At 55.9% G+C, this 17,578-nt stretch overlaps 1 protein-coding gene across 2 annotated transcripts in view; it reads left to right on the forward strand.

Annotated features, from left to right (window-relative positions):
* Nucleotides 1-2,368: 2,368 nt before the first annotated feature.
* The window catches only part of SPTBN2 (spectrin beta, non-erythrocytic 2), a 30,840-nt gene continuing 15,630 nt past the window's right edge, over nt 2,369-17,578 (forward strand). The window contains exons 1-13 of one of the 2 annotated variants that reach the window (XM_045870162.2): nt 2,369-2,525; nt 7,400-7,551; nt 7,997-8,170; nt 9,008-9,099; nt 9,252-9,332; nt 9,633-9,748; nt 11,787-11,899; nt 12,037-12,224; nt 12,996-13,113; nt 13,657-13,815; nt 14,131-14,433; nt 15,505-15,658; nt 15,880-16,750. In XM_045870162.2, the coding sequence (XP_045726118.1) occupies nt 2,369-2,525; nt 7,400-7,551; nt 7,997-8,170; nt 9,008-9,099; nt 9,252-9,332; nt 9,633-9,748; nt 11,787-11,899; nt 12,037-12,224; nt 12,996-13,113; nt 13,657-13,815; nt 14,131-14,433; nt 15,505-15,658; nt 15,880-16,750 (2,678 nt within the window). Of the gene's footprint in view, nt 2,526-4,982; nt 5,161-7,399; nt 7,552-7,996; nt 8,171-9,007; nt 9,100-9,251; nt 9,333-9,632; nt 9,749-11,786; nt 11,900-12,036; nt 12,225-12,995; nt 13,114-13,656; nt 13,816-14,130; nt 14,434-15,504; nt 15,659-15,879; nt 16,751-17,578 lie in introns of those variants that run through there. The other variant, XM_054506517.1, reaches the window with a different exon arrangement.

Here is a 17,578-nt window from a genome sequence, read left to right on the forward strand (position 1 = left end):
GAGGTCTTCAGGGCCCCGGCAGTTAACAAAAATATGTGACATGGCTGGGAAGGAGAGAGACAAAAGGGAATGGTGGGGTCTGTGGAGAACTGGAAAGTGCAGGCCCACCCAAGGGAATCCAAAATCAGTTGGGTTTTTTTGTTTGTTTGTTTTTGTTTTCTTTAGTTTTATTTGTTTAAGTAATCTCTATACTCAACGTGGGGCTCGAACTCATGACCCCAAGATCAAGAGTCACACACTCTTCTGACTGAGCCAGCCAAGCACCCCCAAAATCAGTTATTTTTAAGCAGTCTATTGGCCATAGGCCTGGGGGCTGGCTTTAGTAGGTCTGCGACTCCTGATGAAAGGAAAAGGAGTTATGGAAACAGAAGGCTTGAGGGTACCGTATGTAGGAGTTTTTGTGGGGAGGTCTATGTAGAGAGAGTGTGAGTGCTGGAAATGTCAACCCCAGAGCTAAGTGCGAGAGAGCATGGCTACTGGCGAGGAAGCCTGGATCTGTAGGGCTGAGAGAAACAGGATTGGTACCGGTCCTGGGGCTTGGGCTGCTTCCCTGTTCAGTGCCTGCCAGTATTAGGTGACTCTAGCTCAGGTCACACCTTGCCCACAGCACTCTTTGGTCAGGGTGACTCAATTCCGCCCTAGAATTTATTTTTATATAAATATTTACAGAACAAATACAAAGAATCTGTTGGGGATTAAGAGAAATGATGGAGTTTAAAGGAGAAAGTGTCCCAGGCTAGTGGAAATTAAGCTCTCTTTCCTTTTACAGGGAATGCAAAACCCAGGCTAGGAACCTTAGACCTTAGCTCCCTCACACCTCATTAATGCTACTCCCAGGGAAATCCCTGTGCCCGATTTCTCTTTGAGAGAAAGGGGGGGTGCAAACAATCCTGGCTTCCTGTGGGTCAAGTTCAGGTTCAGCTTCATGGAACCAGTTAATGACAGAAGCCAAGTTCTGCTTTTGTGTGCCCAGGGGAATACACCTCCCTACCCACCCACAACTCACCACCCATCCCTTCTTCTTTCCCTGAACCACACGCGAGTTTCTCTTGTCTACCTTTCCAGAACCAGAGACTGCCAAGATCATAGCCTCCACCCTAGGAAGTAGTGCTAAGGGTTAAAATGTTTTTGTGTTTGAGAGGTACCAGGAAAATGAGAAATGCAGAATTGGGGTTCTAATAAAGTTGCAGACCCAGCACCCTCCGTTCCCTTGAATGGCTGTTGAATGCTGAATTACACAAGAAATTAGACAGTAGAGGGTTTTTTAATCCCTAGCAGCTCATCTGAAGCTCATCTGTTAGTTTCGAGAAGGACAGAGTTTGCATAACGTAGAGTCCTGAGTAGTGCTGGCAAGCATATGTGGTCCTAATTTCCCTAGCCTGGACCCTAGAAGGGAGCCACGGGTGCTGCTCTCTCCCAGGGAGCTCTGAAGGGCTCCAGGATTTTCGAGGAACATGTAAATACTGTGATTAAGAGCTTGTTCCCCAAAGTCAGAAAGAACCTCTCTTTAAAACCCAGCTCTGCTCCTTCTAGCCACGTGACCTTGAACCATGACTTAACTTTCATGGTGTGGCTTCCTCCTCTATGAATGGGGATGACAATGAACCCTTGCCCCATAGGGGTTGTGATGAGGTGATGCACGTACATAGCAGGGCCACATATCACAGCTGACATTTATCCAGCACCTATTAGGTATTCCCTGTAGCAAACAAAAGGAAACAAAGGGGGAGAGAACCATACTGTGTCCTCCTCTGAACTCCTGGGCACTTTGTCTATACTCACCTAAGAGTACATCACAGGCTTCCTGGTGTATCATAAATGTATCTCAGCTGGAGAGCAGGATTAGGGTCTTTTCATCTCAAATCACCTACTGGGTATAGGAGGTTGTCTTGTGTGGAGTGGGAGCTCAGAACAGTTTGTGGAACCAGGAAATGAAAGCACTCCAGTTTATACTCATTATTGCCCACGGGGTCCCACATCTGCTTCCTGCGTTACTGTGGTTTGCGCACTGCCCTCCCGAGCCATGCTATTAGCCATCGCCATTTTCAGCCCCCAGCTTTGCCCACTGTCCCTCCCTGGAGCCCTTCCTCTCTGCCACAACACTCTGAGACATTCCTGCCTTCCTGTCTCACTCCTTGTTCATCTCTTGGGTTCCTGTCCCTCTGCTTCCCCACCATGGCTTCCCCTCTCCCACTAGGGGCTGATCTCTGTTGACTGAGAAACCAACCACAGCCTTTGGCCCTCAGGAGAGCGAAGCAGATCTAAGGCAAGAGGAGAGAAGGACATGGTAAGTAGTGGGCTCAGTGGTCCTGAGATGCCCCTCACCAGCCACGTTCCCCCTTGCAGGAGGAGGAGGCCACCTACCACCATGAGCAGCACCCTGTCACCCACAGACTTCGACAGCTTGGAGATCCAGGGCCAGTACAGTGACATCAACAACCGCTGGGACCTGCCCGACTCGGACTGGGACAATGACAGCAGCTCAGCCCGCCTCTTTGAGAGGTCTCGAATTAAGGCCCTGGCAGGTGAGGTCAGGGGAGGGCCAGGGGAGATGCTGAGGAGGGAGAGAAGTTTGTCGGGGAGAGTCCTCCAACTTCGTGGGAAGACCAGCTTTCTTTCTAAGCTGCCAGCTAATCCAGATTACCCCATCCAGCTCCTGGTCCCCAACTGCAGTGCCGAGAACAAACTTCATACAATCCAGAATGTTCTCCAGCTTCCCTTCCCCCAAGCACAGGACTCAGCTCTGTTCCCCTCTGTCCCTGAGTCATGGTCCTTAACTCTTTTCCATTTAGTACTGCCATCTCCACCCATCTCTCCCGTACCTTTCATCCCCCTGTTGGGTCTTCCTTGGCTTTCTCTGTCACCTCTCACACCTGTTCTCCCTCCCAGTCCATTATCCTCCCCGCTCCCTCCCCACCTGTTCTTTCCACCTGCCGCCTGTTCCTCGCATTATTTCATCTACCTGTTCCCTGAAGCAGGTTCCCTCCACCCGCCGCTGATTTCTGCACCACCCGTTCTCCCGGGTTTGCTCTCAACCCACCTCAGCCTCTGCCCTCCCCTACGGCCTGGGCTCTTCCCTCAGCTCTTCTGAGCACAAACAAACCCGTCTGACGGGCCTCCCTGCGTTCCGGGGAGGAGTTGTCATGGCAACAAGAGTGTAGCTGCCACCTGACACCACCAGCGGCTGGCGTGGGGCTGAGTCACCCACACACCCTAAGGCCACCCACCCCGTCTGGCTTCCCTCCTCCTCCATCCCACCCTTATCTCTTCCACCGACCTACTGGCCTCCCAGCCCCACGCAGTAGGAGAGGCCGCATCTACTCCCCCCAGCCCCCAACGTAGGCAGTGCCCCCAGCATGAGTGGGTGGCCTCCCGGAAGAAGGGAGACACTGAGGGGGCGGTTCCCAAACCGGGCAGCACTTTTTACAGGATCACCCAGGGACATTTTTACAAATACACATTCCCAAGCCCCCTCCTAGACACACTGAATTAGGATCTTTGGACCTATGGTCCAGAAATCAGGATTTTTTTTTAAGATTTTATTTATTTATTTGAGAGAGAGAATGAGAGACAGAGAGCACGAGAGGGAAGAGGGTCAGAGGGAGAAGCAGACCCCCCGCCGAGCAGGGAGCCCGATGTGGGGCTCGATCCCGGGACTCCAGGATCATGACCTGAGCTGAAGGCAGTCGCCCAACCGACTGAGCCACCCAGGCGCCCCCAGAAATCAGGATTTTTAAAAAGCTCTCCAGCTCATTCTTCTCAGGCAGCACAGCATCCGAGGACCCTTGTGTGGTGGCCTTAGCTCTGGGAACCCCTTATCGTGTATTTTCTCTTTGCCCTTCTGGTTGAGTCTGCAGGCTGGCCTGTGAAATACTCATATCGGTGTTTCTATAGGCGAGAGGACACAGAACGGTGGGTTGTGGACCATGTCACCTCTGTGTGGAGAAGTTTCCCTGGCACCCTGGCTTTGGATGCATGCTGCCTCCAGAACTGTCATGATGTCTGTACACATGCCACTCAGGACTGTCCCCATGTTTGTGCACATGTGACACATGCCACCTTGAGCTGCCATTTCTCCACCCCCAGACTGGGCTCTCCTGGAGGCATGTCTGTGTGGGCTTAACCTAGCATGGCCCATGGCACCAGTAGGTGCCAGATAAATAATGAATGAAGACAGGAGAGAGGCAAGAGTAGGCTGTAAGGGACATGAGCTGAAGCCCAGAGAGAGGTGGGAAGAGAATCTGGCAGATGTGGCAGCAGCAGTGGGATGCACGGGGGCCCTGGGATGGCCTGGCTGAGGAGGGCCTAGGAGGGCCTGGTGAGCCCAGCGGCAGGGAAGGGGCGGGAACTGGAGGTGGTGACCAACAAGTGGGGGAAGACTGGAACACCAATTCACAGATAAGAGAGCTTAAGCAAGCGCCTAGCAGAGTGCCGGGCACCTACTGAGCTGGTTTCTCCTCCTCAAGGATTTCTCTCTCTCTGCTCTCCGAGCTGGGGATCAGAGCTCAGGGCCTGAAGGGGGCACCTCCCACAGTCACCCCAAGAGGGGCCATCCTTGTCCCACCCGCAGACCTCCGGGAAGCAGGAGTTGGCTTTGGGGGCCCACGCTGAGCGGCTGGGGGCCCGGAGGGCCGATCAGCCGGCCATCGGCAGTTCCTGCTCGCCGCGCAGGGCCGGGCCAGCCGCCGCCGGCCGCGCTCCGCCTCCCGCCCCTCCCCGGCACCGTCCGACCTGTTTGTCGGGAGCCGCCTCCGTCTGCTCTCGCCGCCGCCAGGTGTGCTCTGCCGACTGGCCCCCGAGCTCGGGCGCTCCGTTTCCCCCCCGCTCCGCGACACGTTCCCCGCCTCTGAACCGACTCCCCGCCGGGAGCGCGGGCGCTCGGGACCCCGGGCTCCGGGGGCGGCGGGGGGCGGACGCGTGGCGCCCGGCGCGGGCAGGGCATGGACGGCGGCCCCCGGGCCGCGTGAGAGGCTGCGGGCGGCATGAATGGGAACGGGGTGAGCCGGGCGCACGGGCCCGGCCTCAACGGCGCGGGCGGCTTTTACTATGAGGCGGTGGAAGGGGCTCAGAGCCCGGGGGACCTCCTGCTGTCGCCAGCCGCCTTCATCAACCCCGCTCAGTACGCCAGCGTGCTGGAAGGCCGCTTCAAACAGCTTCAAGGTGAGCGGCCGACCGGAGGGGCCCCGGGCCGGAGGGGCCGGAGCGAAGCACGCCGAGGGGGACACGGTCCGAGCTCGGCCGTCTGTGCTCGGAGACCGTGTGCGCAGGGAGTCATTGCAAGAGGCCGGGAAACACATGGGTGCCGACCCAGACGGGAAAGGCTTGGGTCCCCCCCCGGAAGAAGGGACAGTGAGCGTGGTGGCAGCGCCCGTGGCAGCACACGGGGAGGCACGGAGGCGCGGAGCGTTTGGAGGTGAAGCACCTGCTAGGATAGCTGTTAGGAGAGAGGGCCGTCAGCCGGGAGGCCGAGCCACCCAGGGCTTGTCCCTGTCACCCTGGGTTTCTGAGTGGGCGTCTAAGCGTGTGTGAGGAGCAGTGTGTGTGTGGAAACCAGGGAGTGTGTCGAAGGGAGTTGGTGCAGACAGGCTCAGATGCAGAGCAGGCGTGTGTTCATCCTGGCACCAGTATTTCCGTGTATTTCTCGGACCCACTGTGTTTTGGGGCGGTGGGATGTGTCTGTGGGTGTTGTGGACACCTTGTAAAGTCATGCTTTATTTCTGGTCCTTGGCTTTGCCCCGTTTTCTCCTAGCTGCCACCGATTCTGTCTTCCTCTCTTATTCCACCTGTGGGCCAAAATGGCCTCACCCCAGTGCGCCTGATATCAGGGCGGTCTTCACCGATCCAGTAAGGCCAATGCTCTGGGCAATCCCCAGCTCAGGCAAGGGGGCCTGGAGACCCTGAAAGGAGGTCCACAGAGCAGGGGTCTGCTGGTGCAGTTGTTACAACCCAGAGGTTGGCCTAGGTACAGGGGTTGGAGGTAAGAGAGACAGGAATAGACGTGGGTGTGTCGTTATGTTTTATGGGTGAGGTGCACAGGAATGTGAAATTCAGGGATGAGTCTTTTCGGTTTCTGAGATGCTAGTGCTGAGAAGGAAACAAAAGTGACTCTTCAGGCCCCAGGCACTTGGATTGGGTCCTTGCACTGGGCTTCTCTGGGGAAAACGGGCAGAAATCCGAACGGCCGGAGCAGCTTCCAATGGCCTGGGCCTCTTCCCTCACTTTGTCATTTATAACGTCTAAAATTTTAATTTTTCCATGGAACCTAAAAAGCATGCGCTCATCAGCAGCCTCTCCTGTGGACCAGCCAGCAAGGCTTTTCTTCACTTTCTTTGAGATCTGTGCCTAACTCTGCCTGATTTATCCCCACTGTGTTTCTGGGCTCGGTGTTTTCCCTATTCCCAACTTTCAAGATTGTTTTCCTTCTTAGCATTGGAATGCTAATGTCCCGGGACTGGATCCCATTGTAACCAATTGAATGAACCCACCCCAGAAGTAGAGGAGTCCGTCTTTTCTTTAAATTATCCCAGGAGAGGGGCGCCTGGGTGGCTCAGTTGGTTAAGCAACTGCCTTCAGCTCAGGTCATGATCCTGGAGTCCCGGGATCGAGTCCCACATCAGGCTCCCTGCTCAGCAGGGAGTCTGCTTCTCCCTCTGACCCTCCTCCCTCTCATGCTCTCTGTCTCTCATTGTCTCTCTCGCAAATAAATAAATAAAATCTTAAAAAAAAAAAAAATTATCCCAGGAGAGCAAGCTGACTCAGGAGGCTTAGACCCTCTATAATAGCGTGTCCTTCTAATGACCACTTGGAAAAGCTGCTGGTTTAATTTAAGTCCACGCCCTGTCCGTCAGCAGAGAGAACAGCCACACCTCCTGCTGCTTCTGAGCAGCTCTTGGTCTTTCCTTCAGGTTAGATGATGCCTGGATAACTGTAACTCACCAAAGAGTAACTCATCACGTGTGCCAGGCATCTTACGTACATTGTCTTGTTTCATCAACAGTCACGGGTTGAAGTAGAAAGTCAAGTAGTATGCCCGTTTTACAGATGAGGACAGTGAGGCTCTGGTGAAGTAACAGTGTCTCTCCACTGTTAAAGGACAGCCATGATCCCAGACCCCAACCCTTCCCCACACGTCTCACTGCTTCTAATTTCTTTCATCCTTTCTTCTCAAAGCTTGTTTGCTCTTTTTTCTTTTTTACCTTATGAGCTCATTCCAATTTCTTTATTCCCTGCTTTTTAAGTTAGGGATTTTTGTCTTAGGCATCTTCCTTCCCCCCCCTCCCTCCCAGACCTCACTTCCGGGCTCTCAAGCACCCCCCAGCCCCCCAATCCCATCAACTGGTGTTTAGAAGCAGGTGCACTGTACTTGAAGGACAGAAATGACCCCATGTTGCCACCACAGATGAGCGAGAAGCCGTGCAGAAGAAAACCTTCACCAAGTGGGTGAACTCGCACCTGGCCCGGGTGACGTGCCGGGTGGGAGACCTGTACAGTGACCTCCGGGATGGACGTAACCTCCTGAGGCTCCTCGAGGTGCTCTCGGGAGAGACACTGGTGAGCTCTGGTTACAGAAGGAGGAGGGAGCCCAAGAAACAGTGGTCAGGGGGACAAGCTGGGAGCTGCCCTTAGGAGAGTGACGGCACAGAGTGGGAAGCAGTTGGCTGCCCTCTCCTCAGAGGATGGTTTCATTTTGAGAGGCTTTGCTGCCTGGATTAAATAGGAGCATTGCTTCACGAAGACAGGAACAGTGGCCCCATTGAAAACACTTCTTTTCCCACCCACTCTGGGTGCAATTAATTCCCTTGGGAATCTTAATCTGCCCAAGCCTCCTCTGGAACCTCAGCTTTGGCTCTATGAACTTTGGCCCAGCCTTGAGGGCTGTGCCTGTGTTCCTGAGTGGGGTCACGGGGAAGGTGTGCAGAGCAGGGCCCTGAGAAGGCTAAGGGAAGGAGGAGGAGGCCCATGGTCCCATGTCATTTTGTCTCCTATCCCTCAACAGCCAAAGCCCACGAAAGGCCGAATGCGGATCCACTGTCTGGAGAACGTGGACAAGGCACTGCAGTTCCTGAAGGAGCAGAAAGTACACTTGGAAAACATGGGCTCCCATGACATTGTGGACGGAAACCACCGTCTGACCCTTGGGCTGGTCTGGACCATCATCCTTCGGTTCCAGGTAGCCTGGCAGAGCGTCACGCAGAGTGTCCTTCACACATCGGTGCTGTACCGTGAACGGGCACCGCTGGTCCACAGCATGACTGATAAAACACAGAGGGCCTAGAACCTTGTATAGCAGTTTACGGTTGCTGTGACATCTAGGCAGCAGACCTGGAGACCCTCCTCCTTACACAGGGTAGAGACCAGTGTGGGTGTTGTCATACCTCTGTGGCAGGTTCCCTGTGGCCTGGTCTGTTTACTGGTCACATGTGGTAGGACCACACCTTGGTCCACAAGGGACTGGGGATTTTACAAACTGGACCGACCTTCACCCCTGGGAGTTTGAGAACTGCACTTGGGGCCTGATCATTGGTCCACCTCTGCCTCAAACTCTGCTTGCCTCCCTAAAACAGTCCCCCTACTGCTTCTTACGCTCTGAGCATAAGTAGCCCATTGTCCTCATGCCATCACAACTCTTCCAGTTGTCCCCTTACTCCCCGGGTGTAACCTGTCCTGCGTCTCTCAGCCCCGAGCAGAGCTCCATCAGCACCCCCTTGGAAACCCAGCTCTCAGGCAATGCTCACCCGTCCCCTCGCGGCTCCCCACCCGGAGGAGCCAGCATCCTTCGCTTTGAGGCGCTTCCACTCTTCTGACTTCTGACCACATCCTGCTGCCTCAAATCCTTTTGAACCGATGTTTTGTGGTCCCTAGCCCAGGAGGAGAGGACCCCCGGCTCTGTCCCGGCACCCCTCTTACAGGAGTCTCGAGCAGTTTCCTGCTGTGTCTCACGGAGTATCTCCAGTAACTCCAGGAGCCCCTGTTCAGGGAGTGAGGATCTTCCTTCTTTCCTTCTTAGATCCAAGACATCAGCGTGGAAACAGAAGACAACAAGGAGAAGAAGTCGGCCAAGGATGCCCTACTGCTCTGGTGCCAGATGAAGACTGCGGGGTGAGGCTGCCCGGGGGCCTTGGAGGGTTGGATGCACCGAGGCTGTGCGGTAGAGGAGGGATGGGCTCCCGGAACCACAAGCTGGGATCCACCCTTGAGTCACAGACCAGGGCTAGGCCCCACTCCCCGTTCTTCCCGGTCTCCGGTTACAGGTATCCCAATGTGAACGTGCACAACTTCACCACCAGCTGGAGGGATGGGCTGGCCTTCAACGCCATCGTGCACAAACACCGGTGAGGAGCCGCGGGCCGGGCTCGGGGCCCCGCTGCGCAGGCGCCTAGACGGACCGTGGCCGGGCTCCACGGCAGTGATGAGGGGCGAACATTCAGAGAAGGGCCGGGATGGGGGGGCACCACGCTGCACAGAGGGCTGTGATGGGACCCAGGGTGGGTGGGAGCAGTGGGTGTGGGTTTGGGGTGCCTGGTTCGGGACAAAATGGAGTTGGTGACAGGGATAAAGACAGGGGTGGCTTTACTTTTCCTCTTTAGGAGCTCATGCGCTCCTGATACCTTCTACATTGCCTCCCCTCGCAGGCCGGATCTGCTGGATTTTGAGTCGCTGAGGAAGTGCAATGCACACTACAACCTGCAAAATGCGTTCAATCTGGCTGAGAAGGAGCTGGGGCTCACAAAGCTGCTGGATCCCGAAGGTGGGGCAGAGTGCTGTAAAGAAGATGCTGTGGGATAGAGACAGAGGCAGATGAGTGGGTGCCAGGGGCTGAGGGTGGGGGGCTGGGGGGGAGGTGAACACTAATGGGCACAGAGTTTCCTTTGGGGGTGATGGAAGTGTTCTGGAGTCGATCGTGGTGAGGGCTGCACAACTTTGTGAATGTACCGAAAACCGCTGACTAGTCTCCTGTAAAAGGGTGAATTTTATGGTGTGAAAATTGTATCCCCCCCCCCCGACAAAAAAAGCCGTAGGAAGAGGGGCAGCCCTGTGGCAGAAAGAGCCCTCGAATGTGGTTCTAGGCCAGCCCACCATGGAGCAGCTCTGTGACTTAGAGCCGGTCGCTTAGCCTCTCTGTGGCTCATTTTCCTCGTCTCTAAAATGAGAAGATTGGTCTCTGTGGTCTCTAAGGGCCCTTCTCACTCTAAAATTCTAGGGTTCTCGGGTGCCTGGGTGGCTCAGTTGGTTGGGCGACTGCCTTCGGCTCAGGTCATGATCCTGGAGTCCCTGGATCAAGTCCTGCGTCAGGCTCCCTGCTCAACGGGGGGTCTGCTTCTCCCTCTGACCCTCCTCCCTCTCATGTGCTCTCTCTCATTCTCTCTCTCTCAAATAAATAAATAAAAATATTTAAAAAAATAAATAAATAAAATAAATAAAATTCTAGGGCTCTAAATTAAGCTGCATGACCCCGAGATCTCACCCCACTCTGGCCTTATGGTCAGCGGGCCCTGCTTACTGACCCCTGTGGTTCTGATCTTAATGCTGGTGAGACTGGCAGGGGCCCCTGGGCTTTTATTTTGGACCTGGCCCTGCCCTCGATGTGCTTCACTCAACTCAAGCCTCACAACACCCCCTGGAAATCAAGGCCATTATTAATAGTCCTCAGTTTATGGAAGAGAAGATGGGGACCTAGCCAAGGGTTAAGTGACTTTCCCGAGGTTGTACAGCGGGTGGAGCAGAGATCCAAACTCCAGACCTGTTTCCTCAGCCACTTCTCGGGGAGAGCAGTCTTGGTGCTGGCAGAAACGGGAGGCAGAGAAGGGCCAAGGGGCTTCCCTGCTGGAAACGCTCCATCCTAAGCTCACTGGGCAGACTTGGGTCTCGGTTATTTTCTCCCTGTTTGCCATCCCACCATAGCCCCATCTCAGTCCAGAGTGACACACATCAGCCACCTAGTGATGGAAGTCAGGCAAACATAGGTTCCTGGGAAAGCATTTGAGAGGCACAGTTATGATAAAGAACATTTTAAGTAAAGCGAAGTCTCCTGTAACTTTATGACATGACTTCAATGGGTCCTTCTTGCCTGTGGGCTTTCAGAGGGGGTCACAAGGGCTTCCAGCCCTATAGTCTTCCCTGTAGGTAGGATGGAATCTGCCGAATGTGGGCGTAGAACCCAGGCATTTCAAGTCCCAGCCTTGGTCTTTGTGGTAGAAGCTGATTTGCCTGAAGGACACTCACCTCCTTGGATTCGTAGCTGAACTTTGGGATTGAGGTCAGAAATAGCCATGACCATGCCCCAAGATGGCCCTGAGAACTGCTGGGGCTTGCTGAGCCTGTCCCTCTGAACATCCCGGCTTCGGGAAGCTTAGTTTGTATCTCCCATCTTGCTGCCCCTGAATCCACTGATTTCTTAGACATCTTTCCAGCCTCTAAGTACAAGATCCATCCCCAAACGGGAATACTGTTTCTTTTCTTGCCTTTCCTGCCCTCGACAGTAATTTTGGTCTCCATTGGAAATACTGGGTAAAAGCCTCCTCGGGCTTCTGCATTTTGTCCTCTGCTTGTTCCTAGGCGGGAAAAAAAAAGAAACTTTGCTTTTTCATGTCCTTTTAGTCCAAATGATTTATTTGTCATTTTGCCCTGAGAGGAGCTGGAAGGATGTCAGTTTCAGAGGGCTTGGTGTGGCGGGGGGGGGGCGCTCTGGGATTGGGGTAAGCGATCCAAGTTGCAGGTGTTCTTCTGGGAGGCAGGTTTCTAATCTCTAAACATCAGTGCCTGACCTGAGTGGTCCTTTCTCTCAGATGTGAATGTGGACCAACCAGACGAGAAATCAATCATCACTTACGTGGCTACTTACTATCACTACTTCTCCAAGATGAAGGCCCTGGCTGTGGAAGGCAAAAGGATTGGCAAGGTACCCCCCCACCCCGCACGAGGCGGTCGGAACAGAGGTCCTGCCTAGGAGTCTTCCTCCCCAAAAGCAGAGACGGGGGAGCTGCAGGGCTGGGCCAGGGACCCCGTAGGCAGGACCCCCTTGTCGCTGTCTCACAGGTATTGGACCATGCCATGGAGGCCGAGCGCCTAGTGGAGAAGTATGAGTCCCTGGCCTCAGAGCTGCTGCAGTGGATTGAGCAAACAATTGTCACCCTCAATGACCGGCAACTGGCCAACTCCCTGAGTGGGGTCCAGAACCAGCTGCAGTCCTTCAATTCCTACCGCACCGTCGAGAAGCCACCCAAGTAGGTGCTCCTGGGCCGCCCCCTGCTGCAGCATGCCGGCCCTGAGCCATGCTCGTGGGAGAAGAAGCCTAAATCAGGGTGGCCTTTTGGGAGGGAAATTTGGCAGGACATAAATGCAGTGAAGGCTCATTTCCCCCAGCTCGAAGTGCCAGAAGCAATTCCAAGATAAATTTTTGAAATGATGATCCATTAAAAAAAAAAGTCATGCTCGGGAGAGGCTTACTGTGGCAGGTAGAATCAGTGCGATCCGCTCAGATAAGATTACTGCCGGGTGTTTCGGAACCCACCCCCAGCTTAGGGACAGGGGGATTGGATCTGACGGGCAGGTCATCACCAGCGACACGGGAGTGTGGCTGGTGCCGTGCACATTGCAAAGGTTCTGACTGTTTACCTGTTTTAGAAATGGACTTTTTTTCAAGTGTGGGATCGCCAGTACGCAGCTCTGTACAGTACATGCTACAGCCTCAGTTTGTCTATTATTGAGCTCTTTCGGAGTTAGTATGTTTCAGCTCCAAAACTAATACTAATCCAGAAAACATCTGCTCCTACACATCCCAAGAATGATTTGAGGTGCATGCCAAAGTGTAACTGGTCATTTCTCTCTGGTTTTCATTTGTTCTAAAATTATGTTCTTTTTGCTTGTCCATATTTTCTGGCTTTTGCACTGAGATCATGAGAAGAAAAGCACCACAGGACACTTCGTTTTGAAACGTAGAGTCCCTGTGCCTGTGTGGCCTTTGACTCTGACCCCAACCCGGCCTCCTGCCTCAGGTTCACTGAGAAGGGGAACTTGGAAGTTCTGCTCTTCACCATCCAGAGCAAGCTGCGGGCCAACAATCAGAAGGTCTACACGCCCCGCGAGGGCCGGCTCATCTCTGACATCAACAAGGTGCACAGCCTCCCTCCCCACCCCACAGATGTCCCATCCTTGACACCAGCCCACACTGCCCCGTGGCCCTCCGTGGTACCGACGACGTGACTCACACATGCTGTCGTGCGCCCCGAACATCCCCCTTCCTCCTCCCTCTGTCTCTCCTTGCAAGCGCGCATCATAAACTCAGACCCCAGTCGCTTATCTTGTTCGGCATGCCCCCGATTTACTCTCTCTGCTTTTATTTTCTCTTTTTCACAGATGACATTGTAAGATTAATATAAGTAATAGGGTTCACCCACGGTCCCACCACCACAGACAAATCCAGTGGTTTTCATTGTACCCTGTCCCCCTCCAGTCCTCATCCGTAAGCAGACGTGCTTTCGTGTGGCCCCGTGGCCCTCCTGCTGTCCGTTTCTCATGCTTCTGTGCACAGGTGTCTGACTGACCACATTCCGCAGACCCACTAGACCGAGCTTCCCTGGGACTCATCATGTGCCCCCCAGTCGCAATGACCCCTCCCCACCCTCACTTCCTGAGCCCTGTCCCCCCACCTCGCAGGCTTGGGAGCGGCTGGAGAAAGCGGAGCACGAGCGCGAGCTGGCCCTGCGCACCGAGCTCATCCGCCAGGAGAAGCTGGAGCAGTTGGCCGCCCGCTTCGACCGCAAAGCCGCCATGCGGGAGACCTGGCTTGGCGAGAACCAGCGCCTCGTGTCCCAGGTAGGGCGGGGGGGCTCTTGGCCTGCGCGGGTGGGCAGGAGAAATGGGAGAGAGAGCGGTGGGTTACGAGCCCTGTAACATGGGAGAATCCATCGCACAGAGAAGACGACCAAGAGTCCCCCCCGAATCAGGGCCAGAGGCTTGAACAGGAGAAAGGGGACAGGATGGGACAGGATAGAGAGGAAACAGAGCCACCATGTGGAGTTGGCATCTTGCGGCGCAAGTGCCCCCGAGAGCAGAAGGGGCGAGCGGGCGGAGCTGGGGTGCCTGAGCTCCCCCACCTCCCCCGCCTCCCCCGCCTGCCCTCCGCTGCAGGACAACTTCGGGTTGGAGCTGGCGGCCGTCGAGGCGGCCGTGCGGAAGCACGAGGCCATCGAGACGGACATCGTGGCCTACAGCGGCCGGGTGCAGGCCGTGGATGCCGTGGCCGCCGAGCTGGCGGCTGAGCGCTACCATGACATCAAGCGCATCGCGGCGCGCCAGCACAACGTGGCGCGCCTCTGGGACTTCCTGCGGCAGATGGTGGCCGCCCGGCGGGAGCGGCTCCTCCTCAACCTGGAGCTGCAGAAGGTGTTTCAGGACCTGCTCTACCTCATGGACTGGATGGAAGAGATGAAGGTAACAGCGGGACGCGGGGGCGCGGGGGGGGAGCAGGACCGTGGGGGTGCGACTGGGGGTCCATTCCCGTGGCGCATCTTGGTGGAGTAAGTCTCGGCGCCGGGCCCCGACCCCGATGCGGGCACACGGAGCAAACAGGGCCCTGCCCTCGCAGGTCTCGCGTTCTAGTGGGAGGAGGCTGAGGAGGAAACCCCTGGGCCCACATGAAACAAAATAGCAGGCAGACAGAGAACCTACAAGGAAACTGAACAGGGCCACGGGGTGAGGGGGTCCTGGCAGGCCTCTGAGGAAACGCAGACTAACACAAGGAGCTGGCGCGGGGGCTGTGAGCAGGGAATGTTGCAGGCAGAAGGAACAGCCCTGGGCCTGCACAGGCGTGCTATGTTCAGCATAGGAAGGAGGGCCAGGGGCACTGCAAGAACAGGAGGGGCCGTGGATGAGGTAAGGTGGAGCAGCCTGCTCCCACAGGGCCTGCCTGGCCTGCTCAGGGGTATGCGTCTTGTTCAGAGTAACACGGAGCTCTGAGCGCCATCAGAAGGTTTTGGAAAGGAGAGACGTGGTTCTGCCTTCATGTTTTCAAAGGTCACTTTGACCACAATGTGAAGGAGGGGACAGCCCAAGGGGGGCCGAGGGGCCAGTTAGAGGCTGTGCAGCGATCTAGGCAAAGGATGGGGATGAGGGTGGGTCTGGAGAGACCCTGGAATTGCTGGGGTGCTGGGGGCTGAGCCAGATAATTCTGGGGCTGAGAAGGTGAGTCAGAACGGAGATTTCGGGGGCAAGATTTAGTAAGAAAGTCAGTCGTTCCACAGGAGGGGAGTTGAGTACAAGATGGCCAGGGTGCCGGGACAGAACTGGGGTGTCACTGCGTGTGTGAGTGGGGGCCGACAGACAGGAGCGGCTGTGCTCATCTGCGTGTGACCCCTGCAGCCACCCAAGGAGGCTGGGAGGTGCAGTGGATCCAGGAAAAGGGAGCGAGGTTGGCCCTCGCGTGCTGTGGGCTTGGAAGAGGCCTGGCGGGGAGGGACCCGGGGAGCCCTCGGATGGGCACGGACACGCCACCTGTCCCGGCAGGGCCGGCTGCAGTCTCACGACCTGGGCAAGCATCTGGCCGGAGTGGAGGACCTGCTGCAGCTGCACGAGCTGGTGGAAGCGGACATTGCCGTGCAGGCTGAGAGGGTGCGGGCGGTCAGCGCCTCTGCACTGCGCTTCTGTGACCCAGGCAAAGGTGAACCCTGGGGGAAGGAGCTGAGCAGGGAGCGGCTCAGGAAGGAGAGCAGCCAGACTGGGAAAACTGGGGACAGGAAGGATGAGGGGTGGATGGGAGGTGACGGAGCTAGGGAGGGAGGCCTAAGGGGCGGTGTGTGTAGAGATTCATAACCAGGGACGGGTAGGGGGCAGCGGGATGGCTGGGTGACAGCTCTCAACCCTCCGCCCCGACCTTTTCAGAGTACAAACCATGCGACCCCCAGCTGGTGTCAGAGCGGGTGGCCTCCCTGGAGCAGAGCTACGAGGCGCTGTGCGAGTTAGCAGCGACCCGGCGGGCCCGGCTGGAGGAGTCCCGGCGCCTGTGGCGTTTCCTCTGGGAGGTGGGTGAGGCCGAGGCCTGGGTTCGGGAGCAGCAACACCTACTGGCCTCCGCAGAAACTGGCCGGGACCTGACTGGCGTCCTCCGCCTGCTCAACAAACACACGGCCCTGCGGGGCGAGATGAGTGGCCGGCGGGGGCCCTTGAAGCTGACGCTGGAACAGGGCCAGCAGTTAGTCGCGGAGGGCCATCCCGGGGCCAGCCAGGCCGCCGCCCGCATGGCCGAGCTGCAGGCCCAGTGGGAGCGGCTGGAGGCCCTGGCAGAGGAGCGTGCCCAGCGGCTTGCCCAGGCCGCCAGCCTCTACCAGTTCCAGGCCGACGCAAACGACATGGAGGCCTGGCTGGTGGACGCGCTGCGCCTGGTGTCCAGCCCCGAACTGGGGCACGACGAGTTCTCCACGCAGGCCCTGGCCCGGCAGCATCGGGCCCTGGAGGAGGAGATCCGGAGCCACCGGCCAGCCCTGGATGCCCTGAGGGAACAGGCCGCCGCCCTGCCCCCTGCGCTGAGCTGCACACCAGAGGTGCAGGGCAGGGTGCCTAGCCTGGAACGGCACTACGAGGAGCTGCAGGCCCGGGCAGGCGAGCGCGCGCGGGCCCTGGAAGCAGCCCTGGCGCTCTACACCATGCTCAGCGAGGCTGGGGCCTGCGGCCTGTGGGTGGAGGAGAAGGAGCAGTGGCTCAACGGGCTGGCCCTGCCTGAGCGCCTGGAGGACCTGGAGGTGGTGCAGCAGAGGTAGGCCCCCTGCGGACGTCCTCCAGGAGGGCCTGGCGAGTGGGACAGCCCACGTGTGGGCCGTGGGCCCTGCTGTAAACCGCCTGCTCTGGCTACGACCCTTTGAGTCTTTTTTTTTTTTTTTTAAGATCTTATTTATTTGTTTGAGAGAGAGGGAGAGAGAGAGAGCACAAGCAGGGAGACCAGCAGAGGCAGAGGGAGAAGCAGGCTCCCTACTGAGCAGGGAGCCCGATGCGGGGCTCGATCCCAGGACCCCGGGATCATGACCTGAGCCGAAGGCAGAGGCTTAACCAACTGAGCCACCCAGGCGCCCCCGATCCTTCGAGTCTTAACAGTTGTCTGGGTTTTGCTTTTCATGAAAAATGTCAAACATACTCAAAAGGAGAAAACATACCACAAACTCCTATTTTCCCATCACCTGGATTCAGTAATTGTCAGTATCTTGCTCTATTTGATTATTTTTCATTTTAAAAATTAGCAAATCCCCAGATTATCATTTCACTTCTGTGCTCCCCACGATGTGTCCTCTAAGAAATAGGAAGAAGTATTCTCAAATATAGTAAATTATGTGTGTGGGCTTAAAATAGCTAGGGCTTTGATGTTATAGACCTTTAGACAGATACACTGATTAACCTTATCAAGTAGCTTTATTTACAGAATAATACATCTTAAAATGATTTAGAAAGGACGTTTTTCATATAGAACCACTATACCATTAATTATCGTATAGAATAAAATTAGCAATTCCTTGATATCATCGATTACTCATTCTATAGTCAAATTTCCTGGTGGTTTTAAAAATGTATTTGAAGATTTCTTTTTTTAAGT

The sequence above is a fragment of the Mirounga angustirostris genome, unplaced genomic scaffold (genome assembly GCF_029215605.1).
Source record: "Mirounga angustirostris isolate CCGP_5_RB_7025 unplaced genomic scaffold, mMirAng1.0.hap1 SCAF_13, whole genome shotgun sequence".
NCBI lineage: Eukaryota > Metazoa > Chordata > Mammalia > Carnivora > Phocidae > Mirounga > Mirounga angustirostris.